Source organism: Arvicanthis niloticus, chromosome 22, assembly GCF_011762505.2.
Source record: "Arvicanthis niloticus isolate mArvNil1 chromosome 22, mArvNil1.pat.X, whole genome shotgun sequence".
Taxonomy (NCBI): domain Eukaryota; kingdom Metazoa; phylum Chordata; class Mammalia; order Rodentia; family Muridae; genus Arvicanthis; species Arvicanthis niloticus.
Window position 1 is genome coordinate 11,447,264 of NC_133429.1, and position 18,404 is coordinate 11,465,667.

General features: G+C 44.6%; 1 protein-coding gene across 1 annotated transcript in view; it reads left to right on the forward strand.

Annotated features, from left to right (window-relative positions):
* Pah (phenylalanine hydroxylase) overlaps window positions 1-18,404 on the forward strand; it is a 54,311-nt gene that overhangs the window by 14,977 nt on the left and 20,930 nt on the right. The window contains exon 4 of the mRNA XM_076919881.1: window positions 14,668-14,756. Within this exon, the coding sequence (XP_076775996.1) occupies window positions 14,668-14,756 (89 nt within the window). The remainder of the gene's footprint in view (window positions 1-14,667; window positions 14,757-18,404) is intronic.

Genomic DNA, 18,404 nt, shown 5'->3' on the forward strand with positions numbered 1-18,404 from the left:
AGCATGCATAACAACATGGGCATAATGGAGAGGAACTAAGCTAAGGACCTAGACAAAAGCACTAGCATATCATAAGTATGATAATTCTCTCTTTCCCCCTTCCTCAGTGTAGCTGTTTTTTATGCTCATTGAATATGTTTAAAAGACAAGATATTGTATATCCCACAGTTATCTCAAACTCATTAAGTTACCAAGGTTGCTCTTGAACTTCTGATCTTTCTGCTGGTGATAAGATGAAATACTGTGACAAAAAGCAACTTAGGGGAGAAAAGATTCATTTCAGTGTATTGTTCCAGTTTACTGTCCGTCATTGTGGGGGAAGTTAAGGTGATAGGAGCATGAAGCAATTAGTTACATAGTATTCAGTATTTTAAGAGAGAAAATAAGTGCAAGCATGCCTAATGATTGGCTCACTTTCTCTTCTCTTATACAAACCAGGATCCAAACCTAGGGAATGGTGCCGCCCACTTTTAGGGTGGGTTTTTCCACATCAGTTAATATAACCAGAACAATCTCTCCCCCCAAAACAGGACCAACCTGATCTAGACAATTCCTCAGTGAGACTCTTTCCCAAGTGGTTGATAATTAACCACCACATTCAGTGTGGTTTCTAGATGAATGTAAACAGAAAACAAGATGCTCTGTTATCTTTACCCCAACCAAAGAGCTTTCCTCAAATTCTTATAACATGTCAAGCCTGGATCAGAGGTCAGTTAGTTCCTTCATCCTGGTACTTTCGTTGTCATCTTTCATCATTTATCTTGCTCTTCTACTGGATCACTTGTCTCTTTTATTATATGCACAGAATGTAGCACACCATGTGGCACATAGTAACCATTGAGGAATGAACAACTAATATAGACATTGTAAAAAAACAAACAGTGTTTCACCATACACTTACAGTAAGCATTATAAGTCTGACAGGCTTGGAGCTGGATTGGTTTGGGTTCAAGTCGTTCCTTCAGTTTCTGACTTTGAAATCCTTTCTTTGTGTTTTCCTAGAGCTTTTGTTATGAATAAGATCATAACACGTATGCTGCCTAGCATTGTGTCTAGCATCTTGTAGGGACTGGCTCAACAGCAATATGGGGCTTTGTTTATCTTTGACTTTATATATCATTTCATTTTTACTCTTGAATAATATCCCAATGTATTAACTTAATAACCCCAGATTGCCTATTCACCTATTTTAATGACATCTTGGTTGATTTCAATTTGGGATTATTATGAACAAACATATTATAAACATTCATGTATAGGTTTTTGTGTGGACATGTTTTCAATGCATTGGGAGACACCTAAGAGCATGCTTGTTAAGATGAACCTAATTTCAGTGAACTCTTTTTCTACTTCAGAATCTAAAGTAGCTTTCCAAAACGCCAAATGCTTGAGGTCCTGAACACACTGTTGCTGAATTAATCTATAGGTACACATACTAAGCTTTAGTAAGATACAAGAAATAAGTCTTGGTGTTTTGCTGTACAAAAGAATGACTCCAGGTAACAATAATGTGCTCTATTCTTTAAAATAAAAAATAGAATAAATATTTTTTAAGCATTTCACCAACTGATAAATGCTTGAGGGGGATAAGTATGATCACTCCAATCTGAACATTATATAATATACATGTGTATGAAAATATTACATTGTACCATCTGAATTCTCCACACACTGTTCCCTCTCTTTGTTCAGGGTATCAAATATCCTAGATCCTTGAGCTTGATACAGAATCAGTACAGTTCTTATGTGCCAATGAAAAGTTATTTATAAAAATTTCACTTAAAAAGCAGAGATTCTTTAAAATAAGACAAGATGCACCACGCAGAGCAGGTAACAGAAATGTCTCCTGAAAGGAAGCTCCAAGAATCTCTAAAGATGTCTTCTCTATCCTCACCTTTCACAGATAGAGCTCTTGACAGGAAGCCCCATCTCTCTGCCTTGCCCTTTGCCCAGAGTGGTCATATAGTCTCAGGTCTCTTGGGAGGGACTCTTCTAATTTCTCTTATTCAGACTTCTTTGCCTCCTCCAGTTTGCTTCCCAGGCTGATGGTTATCCTCTCCTGCTTTTCAGGCCACCTGCTCCTGACAGGAACTTCAGGCCCTCTGGACAAAGAAAGGGCCTGCTGGGTCCTGGGGCAAACTCTGCCTTGGTTGGAGCAGGTGGAGTCTGGGCCAGCTGGGCTCTGGAGTCAGAAATCAAAGCAATTGACAGGCAGGGAGGCAGGGAGGCAGGGAGGCAGGCACCACTTGGAGAGCTGGGAAGATGTATGTAGGCCAGCTGGAAGGCTGCAGCCTGAGCTGTAAGCTCCAAAAGGAGGTTCTTGGAGAGGATATGAAGAATTAATTAAGAGCCCAGTTTCTTGAATCAAAATATAGCCCGCTTGGTGTGACTTTAGACAAATTGCAGAGGTTGAGGATCTCAAGCTGTGTTCGGTGGAAGAAACAAGAGTTCCTGACATTTTGAGGCTAGGGACATCACATCATCAGGCACTGAAAATAAAACAGAGGATGCTGAGGGGCTTCATAAATGTTCTATATTCTCACCATTATTATCAGTTATAAGAAAAGGTACAACTACCAGAGTTACAGCAATCCAGTTTGTACAGATACTTTCTTCATAGAGGGAATATGATCTTGGAGGTCATGCGGCCCTACTGACTCCTAAATTTTACGTAGTGCAAATAGAGGTTGTGACTTGCCTTTAAGGCAGGGTAAAGTCTGTATTAGTCACGGGCTACCGTGTGTTAAGTACCAAGTGATCTATGTCAGGAGCTGTGTTAGGAGCTGGAGAAAAAAAAAAAAACAAAGTCAAGTGCTTGTTTTTAGGTAGCTCAGAGTCTGGCAAAAGGGCACAAGACACCCAGGTTGACAAGAAAAGGGTCTGTGACACTAAGGAGACAGATGCTGTATCATGTAGCTCTCGAGATGTAGCAGTGAGAAAGATTAAAAACAAAACAACAACAACAAAAAGCCTGATGTTTTGCTACAGAGGTATCCTGCAACCACTGCTGGGCTTCTTAGGCACTGGAAGATGTGTAAACTTAATGCCCTAGGAGGCTGCTCACCTCCTTGCTCAGATATCATGGTGCTCATGTTTGAAGCATGTGTGGTTGTGCAGGTGTGTCTGTAGATGAAATAGGGGTGGCAATTTTATACAGCAAAGAAGAAATAGCCAATACTGTTTGAAATGTGTTTTGTGATACTACTGCTTTGTGACCCCTACGTCTTGGAGCAGCTGGTCACTCACCCATAGGGCTGTTCCCACCTGGACTGAACTTCTCTGTGACTCAACAGCTGCTAGAGATCTGGCAGATGCTGAGGTGACACCCGCTGAGAGAGACTGATGATCAGAACTCCAGTGGTAGATTTGGGGAGAGGAGTCTGGGTCCGGAAGTAGGGATTTTGAAAGAAGCAAGCATGGCCCTGCACCGTCGCTCCTTTCTGTCAGGCTCACTGGGGGAATGAGAAGAGGAAGAAAGCATAGGAGTAGATCGGAACCTTTGATTCTTTCTCCAGACAAAATGCCCTTTTTAATGAGGGGCTCAGATCTCAGGGGCAAGTCTGACAGCAGGTTCAAGTGAGAGACCTGAGCCCCTCAAATCAATTAAGCTAAACCACTTTGCACTTTGGTCTCTAAAGCATTCAAACAGCAGCGTGGGTGACAGAAAATGAAAGTTTCTCAGTTTCTTAATTGCTAATGTGCCCCACCCAAAACAGCTTGGGGGAAGGTTAATTATGGTGACAGGTTAAAGAAACCCCAACCTCCTCGAACGCCTCCTGGAGACGCTGATGGGAACTTAATAGGATTTTAATCCAGAGAGCCTTTTGAATACTTAGTCTATTCTGCTGCCTTCTCTCCTGATGACCTCAAATCCTTCTTCAACCCAACATGAAAGAGCGTTAATATCAGCCATCGATCCATCTACTAATCCGTTTACTTTCCCTTTGAGTCTTCTGCATGACATTGCATTTAGTGGGGGGTGGAAAATACCTACATGGAGACAGACTGCAGCCAGGGGAAGCAGACACCGACACAGTGTCCTAGGTAGTTGGAGGTTAGGGGCACGGCCTTTTGAGAGACTTTCTTCTTTGTAGATGTTTCTTAAAAGCAAATGGACACTCTTAAGATTTTCTCCAAATGGGGATTGATTTGATTAACAGGATACTGTGTGGAAACAATAAACCCAGATCCCCATTACTTTGTATTATATTCTGTGCAAACAGAAGGATTGGCTGATTATCTATCTATCTATCTATCTATCTATCTATCTATCTACCTATCTTTCATCCATTCACCTGTTTTCCCATCTGTCTGTGTACATACACAAGACCACATATTTATATATGTATGTATTATTTGTCTGTTTATCCTGTCTGTCTGTCTTTCTGTTTATCCTATCTATCTATCTATCTATCTATCTATCTATCTATCTATCTATCTATCATCTACTCATTCACTTGTTTTCCCATCAGCCTATGTATATACGTAAGTACACACACACACACACACACACACACACACACACACACACACATATGCCATCTATCTATCTATCTATCTATCTATCCATCCATCCATCTATTTATCTATCTATTATCTATCTATCTATCTATCTATCTATCTATCTATCTATCTATCTATCTATCTATCTATCTCTATACTATTGCTTATTTATCTGCCTCACATAAGAGTAAAGATTATTGATAGAAGACAAAAGAATCATTATTACACACATTTCTTCTCTCTTAGCCCTATCCCCTATAGGTTTCTCTTTTCTTCCTCAATATTGCTGTTCTGAAGAGCCTTACTGAGTAAGACAGATGTTTTAGATTCATTTAGGATTTCTGTGATGAGTGATAGGATCCCATAAAAGGCTCTGACCTGCCCCTCCCAAGACTTGGCAAACCGGTGCACATGTGTGCATGCCTGTTTGCTTTTAAGACGAGAACACTCTTCAAAGGAGTCATGGTTCCTAAAGTGTTAAGAGTCTTTAGAAGAAAGCTGCTTAAGGCTGAGTGGTCCAGATGGTTGGAGTTTCTTTAGTCTCACCATCTGCATCTTTATTTTTTTTCTATTCCTTTGTCTGTTCTATGTATTCTGTTTCTAATGTTTCCTTCCCCTGTCAATTGAACATTTTCCTCCATACATTTGGCTTTGCCCTGTGGGTGGCTTTCACAGCTCTAACTGTAGATTCTCATGGTCCTATGTCTGAAGGAGATAATATATCTTTGGATTTATGGAAACTCATGGTTGTGTCACTATTTTAAGTCTTTGTTTAGATGCTCACTGGTTGTATTGATATTGCTGTAAGTCCTGGTAGCTAGGGGCATGACTCCTATATCTTCAGACTGCCTCCTGTTAAGACAAGCCGGCCCAACCTAGGAGGATACACACATTCAGGAGGAGAGGAAGAATTTTGGGACTCTATGCAGAACCACTTAATGGTGCTAATATTCTGCTTGCTCCCCCAATTCTGTCAATAATTCATTGGCAAAGAAAAATCGGAACCAATGCCCTCATGAAGCTGGCTGGCCACTGAGTTCAAGCTAAGGAAGATCACAGAATGATGAGCAGGTGAAGAGTTCCCCATTTGTATTCCAAATCCAGCTCTTAGAATCCTTCCTCATTTTTCTTGTCTCCTTGATCTTCATAACAGCTAGAGTAACCAGAGAACATTATTCATGTTTTCAGCATGAGGAAATGAGAGAGAGGTAAAGTTGGGAGGCAGAATGGTTTTGCATTCTTCATTGTTCTGGTTTAATTCTTGTTCTGTAGCCATCCCGCCAACTTGCTTGCTCTCCTTAAGCCTCTTGCACCTCATTTGAAACGTAGAGCTATTTAGTGATAATGTGATTATATGGATCACATAATGTAATTTTGGTAGAGGCCGACATGGAGTGCCTATGTTGTCAGTAAACTAATATGTGAGTCTTTTTAACAGGATACACAACAACTTTCATGAGTGTTCGGGTCCAGAGTCCCCAAACTCACAATCTTTGTTAAATAGGGGGCACCACCACATGCTATTTGGGCTAAGACTAAGATTGTGAAAGTTAGAAGGGCCAGACTGAAAATGTCTTTTCTCCATGTGACACGGATGGTCCCCAAATGATTGTAACTAAATGCCAACTTGTCATTCATACTGGTCCAAGGGGAACCTCATAGTGACCCAGAAAGAACAATAATTTAAAAGTCAAGAGCCAGTACTTGCTTCTCTGCTTTCTACATGGTCACTTGTCCCCATTCAGTTGGCAATTCCACCAGCCTTTTCTTCTTCATCTGTGAGACATAACTAAGACCACTCTGCTGCTCTCTACAGATCATGAGCAAGGTCATGTGAGAGCCTCCGATCTTGGTGCCTGAGTGACCGAGCTGAACTTGATCAAGATGAATAGGACCTTAGTCTCTGACACATTCAGGCCTCAATAGCGAGATACCTCTGTCATCCATAACTTCAGCCAACATCAGCCTATGTGTTAGCACCAGCACCATGCGTGTGGATGCAGGATAGTAATGCAGAAGGAGCTGGTGCAAGCCTTCCCCACATTAGGGTTGACTTTACACATCAGTCAAGAATAACCTTCATGTGTGGGGTTTTGTGATGGCCCTGCAAATATGTTTCCACTTCCAAGTCTTTAGCGTGTGGCTGGGCCACTTGGCTATGTGTTTAGTGGGCATAGCAGGGGCAAGAGAGCCAGCGAGCTGGACACTCTTGCTCCAGTTTCCTTTCTCCTTCCATTCCTTACTCATTTCCTCCACGTTTTCCTCCTTCCTTCCTCTTCCCCTTCCTACCAATTCTGATAATACTCGTTACCCAAACGATGTCTTCGGAGGGTATATTTTGATCATCTTTGCACCATTTGATATCCTTATCTCTGCTTACATTATATGGCCCTTTCTTCTTAATACCCCACTTATTGTCATTCTCTTCCCTTTACTACTGTGCTTCTTGAACTTGGGTTAGCCTTCCCACTCTTTTCTCGTTCATTCACATTTACCCTCTGGCTTTCCTTCACTCATGCCATCCGGGGGGTTAATAGTAGGAGGGAAAGCAGATTCGGTACCCAGCCTGGTGTGGAGTTGTTCCTGTATGGCGTGATATATGGCAATGTTGAGAGAGATGGTATTTCTAAGCAGTATCCTTTGGTGTGCACTGAACTCCGTCTTTGGGCCAACAGGTGAGAGGAGAGGAAGACTTGGGGTTGGATAAGGCATCACGTACATATATTATGTTTGACCTGATATAGGCGAGTTGACCATAACTCAAGTTGTTGAGTGACATATCAGCTGGTATTCAGATCCTTTAAGTATTTAGAAGGCAGAATCAGATGTTTAGGGATTCTAATGAGTTACCTCCCATTACATACCTGTAAGGGGCATGTAGTATCTTTGAGGCTGGAGAGATAGATGGCTCATAGTTTAAAACATATAATACTCTTTCTGAGGATGGGAGTTGGGTGTTGAAACCCAAGTGGGCTGGCTCACCACTTCCTGTAACTCCATCTCTAAGGGGCCCCAGTGACAAGGCCTCTTGTGGCTCTGGCACTCACATGCACATGCTTCCCCTGGTTAAAAATAAAATAAGTCTTAAAACATGGAGACACATGGCCCGTTGGAAGGGTCAGTGGGAGAGTAGTTCCTGTTTAGGGGATGGCTGGAGTAAAGGGCCCTGCAGAATTTTGTTTATTTATAATTTCAATGTTTTACTGAAAATTCTCGTCTTCACTCATTTCTATGTCTGACTCTAAGGATTGGATAAATAAACCGAGGCTGTATGCTTTGCCGGGATCTCATCACTGCCGATACTGTGATGCAAAAGGGGGTAGCTTATCCTATCAGCTAAGTTTTGGCTTCTTTACTCTTGCCGGGACCTCGCTGATGGTTTTTCTTTCCCTAGAAACAGACACAGAAGTTCTTTAAAGGAAGAATAAGACCCTGGAGGTCTTCACCTGCAAGATCGGGCAGCCATGCCGTCTCCCTTTGGAGGGGCTCCTGGAACTCACACAGTAGTTGCTTCAGTACTAGGCTTGGGGGCCAGGGCCTCAGAGGAGACACAGGGGATTCTGGAGTCTGGGTGAAAACACCCTTCTGTTCTGGGTCTCTAATTCAGAGGATTTATTGCTCTTCCTGAGACAGGCTGGCCACAATCCTGGGTGCCTTGTTGACTCAGCCCCAGGGCTGGTGAACATCTGATTGAGGGTGAGAGTTAGATTGGGATCTGTCTGCCTCGAACTACTGGTGGATTTAATGGACTCTCACTGACCCACGAAGCAGGAAGTCGGCTCTTGGGAGCCTTTTCTTTAGGAGCACTCTGGAGCCAGCAGTCCCTTAACATCTGGGTAGAACAGTTGACCCTGACTTAATGGGACCACAACGTGGGTGTCCAGGGGTCTGCTCTCCGGCAGGCTGCTTCCTTTTGAGCCAAATCAATATTTATTAATGATCTGCACCCCCTCCCGGGTGCCACTGGCTTCACAGAGAGCCTCTGTTGCACCAGCCGGCTCAGTAATTCATTAACCCCGAGCCCAGCGCCTGTGGAGGAGCTTGCGGAACCTGACCCACCACTAGGGTATTTGGCAAGGTCATTAATGAGCTAATCTGATTTAAGTTTTCAAAATGAAGGCCTGGGTCACTGGGGTCAGTGCCTATTCTCAGCATTGTGAGTGAGACCCCTGTGTGTGTGGGTGGGGTGGGGGTGTGTGGGGCTGGCAACCCTACTGAGGAGAAGAAAGTGTACAGAGAAGGTAAGTTTTATGAAGTTACCACTGATCTCCAGGAAGGTCCGGATGGAAAACAGGAAGGAACTCTTCAAGGCCCTATCGGGTCCCGTTTTAGCTCATCAAAAGAAAAAAACGGTAATTAGAACTTTTGGGCTGACAAATTGGTCAGGCCTACGGGCTGGGAGCACAAAAGTGGGCTTGGGTTCTGCCACCAGCAGCTTGAGTCAGCATATTTACTTAGCCAGACAAGCACCTGTGGACTTTGTTATGGGGTTCAAACGCAATGGCTGGCAATAGAGCCACCTGTTACGGGTTAGTTGCTTCCCATACCAAGGAAGGAGACAGATGGCTGGTTTATTTCACCCATAAATTTTACAGAGGAAAAGCCAGACTCTTTGGGGGAGCAAGTAACTTGCTCAGATTCACATGGTTTAGGTTTAGGAAGATACACTCCGGCACAGAGAGACTTGTTGGCTTCTTGCCTTGGGTGCTCACCCTTCCATGCAGGGTCTCAGGGTGGATGCGTTTGGAGCTGAGTGCAAAAGGTGCTTTACTCTGGGCTTCATACTTTTAATTTAGGGGGTCCCCAGACTGCTTGTCCTTCATACTCTGAAGAGAAATGAGGTCATGTACCTCTGGCATTCTTAGCCCTATACTGGGACCTTGTCTCCGTTGGGTCTCTTGTCTCAAAACTCCTGCCTTATTCCAAGGTGATAGCCTGCAAACTCCTTATGAGGCTGGAAAGGTACTGGAAGCCCCTGTAGGTGGACACCCCATGCCTTTATAGAGAAGCTCTGGGGTCTCCTGCGGTCTATAGGCCAGGCCCTGAGCTCAAATGCCTGGGGTCTACCAACCAGGCTGTTGAGTTGTTTGTGTCTTGGAGCCTTTGTAATTCTTTCAGTAGCTCTGATTTATTTGTTTATGTTAATTATTTAATTAATTAAGTCATTTCTTTTCTACTAAGAGGCTTGAACTAAGCCTTATGATCCCAAATGGATTGTCTTTGCTCTGAGGGAAGAACTCCTCAGAGCTGGGACTGGCTGTCTTTGTTGCCCTCTGGGGTTCAGTTGGGAGATAACACAGCTCAGTCTGTGGGCTCTTTCATGGAGGAGAGATGCTGTGCACGGTAACTTGGGGGCTGAAAAATGTAGCAGCTCTACTCCCTGAAGATAAAAACGGCTGCCCTGCTGACTGTGGTGGAAGCATCTTTCCATGTGTCCTCTGGGCTGCGTCTCACAGCGTTCCATGCATCCCAGAACACAAAACTCATCCAGAACCTCAGCACAAAGTAAACACAACATACATGGCTTATAGGGGGAAACTGAGGCACAGTATCCAGAAGGATGTTAATATCAGGACACTGGATGGAGAGACAGTTCCTCACTCCAAACTCTGGCTCTCCCCTTTCTTCCATTACTGCCAGAATTATTAAATCTGTCATCATAGTAAACATGGATCGAGTCCCTCTGTATGCTGACCACAGGGCTGAGATGTGTCCCATCTGTTGTAGCATTCAGCAAAGAAAGATGATTTGAATCTGTTTTATGGAACCAGAAGACAAAGCACAACTGTGTATATAATTACATTACAAAGAAGTGGCATGTTCGTTAGTTTTTCTGGAAGTTTTACTCTGCTTTTTGTGTAATGGAGAACCCAACTCTCTGTCTCTCCCTGTTTCTCTCTCTCTCTCTCTCTCTCTCTCTCTCTCTCTCTCTCTCTCTCTGTCTCTCTCTGTCTCTGTCTCTCTCTCTGTCTTTCTGTCTCTTCCCCTTCCCCTCCCCCTCTCCCTTTTCTCCTCTCCTTCCCCTTCTCTTCCCCATTCTCCCATTCTCCCATTCTCCCATTCTCCCATTCTCCCATTCTCCCATTCTCCCATTCTCTCTCTCTCTCTCTCTCTCTCTCTCTCTCTCTCTCTCTCTCTGTATGTGCATGTGTGAATACATATGTGACAATATATGCAGTCAGGCCCATATAAAGATGTTATCAACAACAATGGACCCCTTATAATGATAGTGCTTAGTGCTTAGTGATCATGATGTATGAGCTTGCACGAATACTCTCTGGATCACACAGGATGAAACTGTGCACTTCTCAGAACGCATTTGATAAGTGATATGTGATTCTCTGTGTGTGTGTGCGTGCTTGCAGTTGACCAGTAGTACCATTCATTGCGAGCCACACCTCTTCAGAAAAGGCATGTACAATGACTCATTTCCATGCCTATAGTTCTCATGAAGGTATACTCTGTAGTGGTTCTCCTGTTGCCATTTTACAGAAGAAACACTGAGGCCCAAGAGGCTTCACTACTTTTCCGGTCCCTTAGATGGCAAGAGTAGAGAAGGGATATGCAAATGAGGCAGTCTGGCCTCTCTGTGGGGCTCTGTGCTATTGCTAGGCCGACTGTCTTCAGAAGACACAGGAAACCAGTGAAGCAGGCACAAACTTTGACTCTCCCAGACCCACTGGACTCCGGCAGAGTAGGACTGAGTCACTAGCATCTGGAAGAACTGGAGGCATAGATGTCCTTTCATAGCATCCTATAACTCACAAAGTGGAGAAGCGATAACCAGTGTTGGTAAGGACATGTGAAAAAGAGAATCCTTGTGCACTGCTGAATGGGCAGGAAATTGTTTCAGTTTAGTGGGACCCAGTATGTAGTTGCCCCTCATAGTAAATCAGAACAGCATATGACCCAGCTATACCACCTAAGGTTATACATTCAAAGAATAAGAAATCAGTATCTTGAAAACACACCAGAACTTCCTTGTTTATTGTGGAGAAATCTCCATAGATATATGAGTAGATACAGAAAATGTTGCTCGCGTGAGTGTGCGTGTGCGTGTTTGTGTGTGTGTGTGTGTGTGTAAATGGAATATCATTCAGCCATGGCAGGTGACTTTCTATTTGCTGCAATATGAAGGGGAGTCTTTGTTAAGGAAAATAAGCTGATTATAGGGAAACAAATGCTTCAGGATCTTTATAATACAGGGAGTCCAGAAAGTCAAACACAGGGGCAGAGAATGACTCTTTCCAGATGCTGGGGGGAGAGAAATAGGGAGATATTGGTCAAATGGTGCAACGTTTAAGTTGTATGATAAATAAGTTCTGGAGATCTAACATGCAACATGTAATAACAACAACAATACAGTATATACTTGAAGATGATAAGAGACATTTTTGTATCCTCAACACACACATGTACATGAACACACATACATATATGCATGTACACAGATATAAACATGCACAGGCATACACATACATGTACATACATCTGCACACACATACACAGTAGTAACTATATGAAGCAATGGGTGAGTTCACTAACCTGTTGTGGTAACCATTTCACAAAGCATATGTATATAAAACTATTATTGTTAAATACATTCATATATGTGTTTTGTTTGTTAACTATACCTCAATGAAGCTGGAGAATTTTAAAAAGAAATTAATGCAATAGCACACCCAGTGACTTCTGCCTTCTGGCTCTGCTTTCTTCTTTGGGAGCTTCTGGTACTGATGTGTATTTGTTTTTTGTATTGCTTGTTTTGTGCTGCCCCCATAGAATGTAATTACCTTAAGGTATCCCTCAGTGTTGTCACCCCTCATGCCCAAGGCCTGCAGTGCAGGGGTGCTCAATACATGTGGGGCTGCTGGGGAGTCTGAGGGTCCACATTTGAATGGCAACACAACAAGAAAGTTTGACTTGTGCTTCTGCTGGCCCAGGTGCTGCCTGACCTGCAAGTGACTCTCAGGCAATCAATAAACAAGCAATAAGCAGCAAGGGTTAATCAGAACTGAGGAGATGAGACTGTTAATTGTGTGTCATGTAGGGGAGAGGGGCAGGTCTTGTTGTCCAGATCAGGGCCATTCAGAGAGGCCCTTTGGTGGCAACACCTGTAGAGACAGGTGAGGTCTCGTGCGAGGCCTGGCCTTTTCTTGGCAATTCTGATTTTATTAGAAAACAGGCACCGGTGTCACTGCTGATAGCAGACTTTCAATATGCCAGGAAAACACTGGGCCAGAGGAGAAAGGGCAGCTTGGGGCAAAGCTTAGGGGCCAGAGCTGGGAAGCAGTTCTCGTAGCTGTGGGGGTCCCTGCAAAAAAAAAAGTGTTTCTCGGGAGACAAGAAGGGAATCCAGAGAACATAACCTAGTTAGTCGATGTTGATTCAGACTTCTAGATCTGATTCTGGTCAGTCTATATTTTTAGGCATTTAAGAACAGTAATATTTTGGGAGAAGATTTCCTGGTAACATCTCAATGCCATGTGAGCAGTCACACTTAAGGCAGCTTAAGGGCCTAGGGGAGGATCAGATGTGGTCTCGGTCGTACAGACGTACATGTGACATCTCCCCGAGGGATGGTTTCTTCTCAGCGAGAAACAATGCTCAAGGTCTGTAGAGGAAGGGTCTGGGATAAATGTTATAGTCTGGGGGACTTTTTTAGGGAAATCTTTGCTGAGGCGCTTGCTTAGATCTCCCGGGGGCATTTCCTCAAATTGGCCACTAGATGGCAGGAGTGTTCTTTCTCATCCCGCTTGAGCGGCAGAACCTTACCTTGGGTTGTACTTATTGCTTCCTTCATCCCTTCCTCACAACGACCTCAGATTAAAGGACAAACTCCATCCCAAATGCTAACCCCAGTACCTAGCACATGGTAATGCTTCAGAAAACATCAGTTGCCTTTCCTATTGTTACCGCTTCGGTTTTCACAGAGAAGGGATTGGGCACAGAGTCGTTAATCCTCTGAAGCCAGGCTTGCAAATTCAACATTGGGCCCTCCAGCCTCCTTTCGGGGGGGTTAATAGCCACTGCCTTGGCTCACCACATGAACCCTGCCATTGGCCCTGTCTTAGTCCCAATGTGATCTTAAGCTAATTATTTTCCTTCTCAGGTTTTTAAATCCTCGCTTTTTCATCTGTATAATAGAGGCTGTGATATCTTCCTTATCTGAGGAAGGACTTAAGAAATGCAAACTAGGTCGGAGTAGAGGCTGTGAATGGCGATCACTATGGTTAAAACCTCTTATGTTAACACAACCAGAGACCTTCCTTTATGTGATCTTCCCTTCAACCTCTCCACAGACACTCCACACTCATGGCTCCTGCCCTCAGGGTGGCCTAGCAGTCCCACTTTCCTGATCTCTGTTCATACACAGGGCATTTGGACCTGGTACATCTCTTATAAGGCTCAAGGATTTAGGTGGTGTCATCTTTTTGCTCTGGTCTCTCTAGGAAAGATACCATTAGTACAGACACAAACTCAAGTACCTTGTCCTTCTCCATGAAAGCAAGTTCCAAGCTACCTGACTCTGTCACTTTGACAGGGGCAGTGATTTGCTTTGAGATCAAAAGGTTTTGTAGGGGTGTTCAAAGTACTCAGGAGGGAGCCACAAGGTAGAAAGTTGGTGTCTGGGGCTCCTCTTTCTCTCTTTAACTTCCGTATAATTTATACTTGGGGCTATACATAATTTTTTGCTGATAAAGAAATCTTTGTTGACAGCTACTATAAAAGGTGGGCAGGGAATAAATTTGAGATGATTCATAAAAATTTCAGGCATGAGACGGAGCTGGATGTGCGCTGCTCCCAAAGGTCTAATATTCCAGAGCATGGAACTTGATTTTGTCTTGTGTTCTGTGGACAGGAGAGAGTCCTTTAGTGGGCTCCAGTAGAGGAATGGGAAGAAGACCTCTCACTCCTTAATCTCTGAGACAGAGAGTCCCAAAGAACAGCCTAGGGGCCGAGGCTCAGTCTAAGTCTGGTGGCCTCTTTGGGATGTGTTTGAAAATCAGTTTCCTAAGAAAATAGAATTTAAATTTAAGAGTTATTCAAAATCTTGTTTACTGTCACTATCAGCATGACCAACTGGGGCCCCGAGAGGCCGAGAGGCCGTTAGCCACGTGTTCTACAATCTGCACTCAGGACTTGGCCTTTTCTGTGTTACAGTGCCCTGGTTCCCAAGGACCATTCAGGAGCTGGACAGATTCGCCAATCAGATTCTCAGCTATGGAGCGGAACTGGATGCAGACCACCCAGTGAGTCCAGGACTCTGAGGACTAGAGTCTTCCAACCTTCTCACCGCCTTCCCTCCATCTTCTTTCCCTCTCCCCTCCTCCTACCTCTTCAGCTTGGAGCGACATGTTTGTTTATTTGGTTACAAGAATTTTACTGAGCTCCTATGGATGCCAGGACTGGGAAGATTAACGAGACCATGAGACCTCACTGTCGTCATTGCTTCAATCATCTCTGTTAGAGTGACTGTGAACCAGTGGCCAGAAAATGCTATCCCTATACAGTAGTGTGTATTTGTTTTTCAGCCTTTGTACATTTTATAGACATTTAAATCAAGCACAGGTAGGGGACAGGGAGAGAGGTGACATTGTGCCTTCAGAGAGCAGAGAAGAAGGTTCTAGTCAGATGAGAGAGGGGGCAGGGCATTTGGATGAGAGACATCTGCTTTGAAGAGTTCAGTCAGTGGTGGAGATGGGTGGGTGGTACCTTAGGTCTGATGGTGAGAGAGCCAGCTGATGCATGAATTAGGTCAGACTTTCTAAAGTCTTATACAGCAGAGTAGTGGCCAAGTTCACTGTGCCCCGCATCTTGTGGCAGAGGGCATGGTTTTGTTGTTGTTGTTTTGATTCAGTTTTTAATGGGTTCTCACTAGAGGAATGGCTCAACGTGTGTGTGTGTGTGTGTGTGTGTGTGTGTGTGTGTGTGTGTCTTCTAATTCCTTCTTCTCTCAGGCCAATGGTCCTTGGACAAAAGCCCAGGCCAAAGCTCAAGGTGGTCTGGCAGCTTCCTTGGGTGGGCAGTGTGTTGTTATGACCTTAGTTTCTCTCCTCTCTGCCGGACTCTCCGGCCTTTAATAACCGGGTAACTGTTTATACGAACAAGGTTTTAGTGTGGCTGGTGCTAGGTGTGTCTATTCAGCGTCTCCTCACTACCTTGTGGGGTCCAACAGCTAACGGGAGACTTGCTCTTCTCAGAGGCAGTTTCTCATAAGCAGGTGGAGGTTTCCATCCTACACAACCCCAGCCATGACAGGTACCTTCTCTAATGTCCTCTGTCAATTGGACCTTGGCTCCTTGGTCATTACCCCAGTTCTCAGGGTAGTTGAAGACACAGGCCTTGCTGGTGGCAACAACTCAGGAAATAGGGAGTCATGGAATAGCCTTTTAAAGCATGACCATCCAGCGTAGCAAACCCCTGTGAGCAGATTTGGGATGCACAAGGAAAGCAATGAAGACTACAGCAACTTCAGTTATCCAGAATCTTCTCTTTATCCCATTCTTCAATTAAAAAAAAAAGAGAAAGTACTTTTTGAACAAAAACAAGGTGTGAATTAATCCTATCCTCTACACTTTAAAGCAGGGAAAAACCAATTTTCAGACTTTTAAAAAATAATATTGATATCTGGGAGAGTCCCCCTACACTCATGTTCACACATATGCACATATATGTGTCCATCCATCTGGTGCTGTCACTTACCAGGCATTGCCAACCGCAACTCTATCTTCACTGTTACACCAAGTGACAGTCTCTGCCTCATATCTTCATAAGGACTCACAATGGCTTTCCTGAACCTTAGGTGTGACATTGGAATAAATTATTCTACATTAAGGGTGGAAGTATTTATAGGCATCCTATGTAAGCCCGCCATTCTTAGTCTCATAGACTTGGTGGTGAGCCCTGGTGAGTCTCAGGCAGGAGGCTCCTGAATTCTGCAACAGCCTGGGCTATGTAGTAAGACTAGAAAAACCAAACCAAACCAGAGCAGACCAAAACTAGGTCAAACTAAATGAAATGGAACCAAACTGAAAAACAATTTGAAAATACTAGCCCGGGGGAGACAGATTCTCTGTTATCTTTCTGTATATGACAACAGCCCATGTCATAGAGCCTAGAGGTGGCAAAGGCCACACTTCAGACACTCTGATGTCCCCTCTAACAAGCCTCTGCTTGTGCCTCTCAGCTGGGGGCCCTGAAAGCAGAAACAGCTCTAGATATATCTTCCCCCAGGAAAACAAGTCTGACCTGACTCAACCTGCAGGCAGGGTGCACACATCAGGACATTTCTTCTCTCCTTAGCCCCCAAGTCCTGCCTTGACCCTCTGTTCTTCCCATTGGCCTCAGTCCTAAACATTTGGGTGGGTGGGAGAGGCCAGTCCAGAGAGAGAGGGACATGTCCTTCCCGCTAGCCTTGTGTCCCCTCAGAAGCCAAAGCTGGCTTTAAAACTCTCCGGAATTCATTTCTCTCTGCCAACCCAGGCCACGTCTTTGGCTTCCCAACCTCCCCGCGTCATGAATTTTATCATAAAAACACAGCATATCAGGTACACAGTCCCCCTGTAGAGAAGGCGCCAGGGTCTTTCTGTTCCCTTGGTCTTTCATCAGATGCTGGGAACAGGGGCCAAGCACAGAGCAAAATCGCGGGTGTTTCCTGCAGCCGCCAGGCCCCACAGGCCTGGACTCAAGGTGTGAAATGCAAGCAGACACCAGCCTAGCCATGAAGGGGCTGTTCTTCTTCGAGGACCCTCTGTTCTGCCTTGTCCCTTGCAGTCAGTATGATCCCTTCCTCCCCTGACGCCCTGCCCTTGGCAAGATGCATTTGTGTGTGACCTTGTGCTTCAGAGCCTCCCAAACAGCCACTTCATGAAATGGGGGAAAGGAAGGATTGTTCTAGAAACCCCAGATAAAACTGCTCGGCCTAAAGCTTCAGAGAAGCAAGGAAATGGCAGTCTGTCCTTCATTTTGTCCTTCTTGCCTTTTTTGCGTTCTCCCTCCCTCCCTCCCTTCCTCCCTCCCTCCCTCCCTCCCTCCCTCTCTCCCTCTCCCTCTCCCCCTCCTCCTCCCCACTTCCCTCACACAGATCTTCCCCCATTCTCCCCTCTCCTTCTCTTCTGAGATAGGGGATCCCTCTCTGGGTATCCCTGCCCCCAGACAATCAAATCATAGCAGGACTAGGCAAATCCTCTCCCACTGAGGCCAGACCAGGTAACTCAGAGAAATGAGATCCACAGGCAGGCAACAGATACAGGGAGTTGTCCAAGGACCTGCGTGAAGACCTAGCTGCACTTCTGCTACAAACATGCAGGGGGCCTAGGTGCAACCCATTGTGCTCACAGGTTTTACACGATGTTCCGCCTATGACTTAACCTATCCATGTTATTCTGTAAAACAGTACGATCAGCAATCTCCTTTTCCCTAAGAGGGAACTAAAGCTTCCAGGGATACGCTGACCATCAGGAGGCCACACTCCTAGTGAGTGCGAATGGCAGCTTGAAACCCATGATCACCTTGCTGTCTGGAAGATGGCAGGTCTGTCACCGCTTTAACTGCAGCGGTGACAGGAAACATGGTGAACAAGGTCTGTCAGCCTAGAAGAGTCCTCAGAAGGCTTGTCATAAGTACTCTCAAGCAACAAAATTTATGAGAGAGAAAAGGGATTGCATAAAGACTCTGACGTGTCATGATTTCTTATCTCACAGATTTCTCTTTCCTCCTTCTGACATCTTTTCCTTCACCCCTTCCTCATGGACAATATACTTTCCTGTTAAAACACATGTGGTTACATGTAGGGCAACCCAAATCACTGCTATTAGCTCAACTGAGACAGGGTGGTTATAAATAAACTGCACGCAATGCTAGTGAAATGGCTGCTATTGGTCTAAACCAAGAGGGTG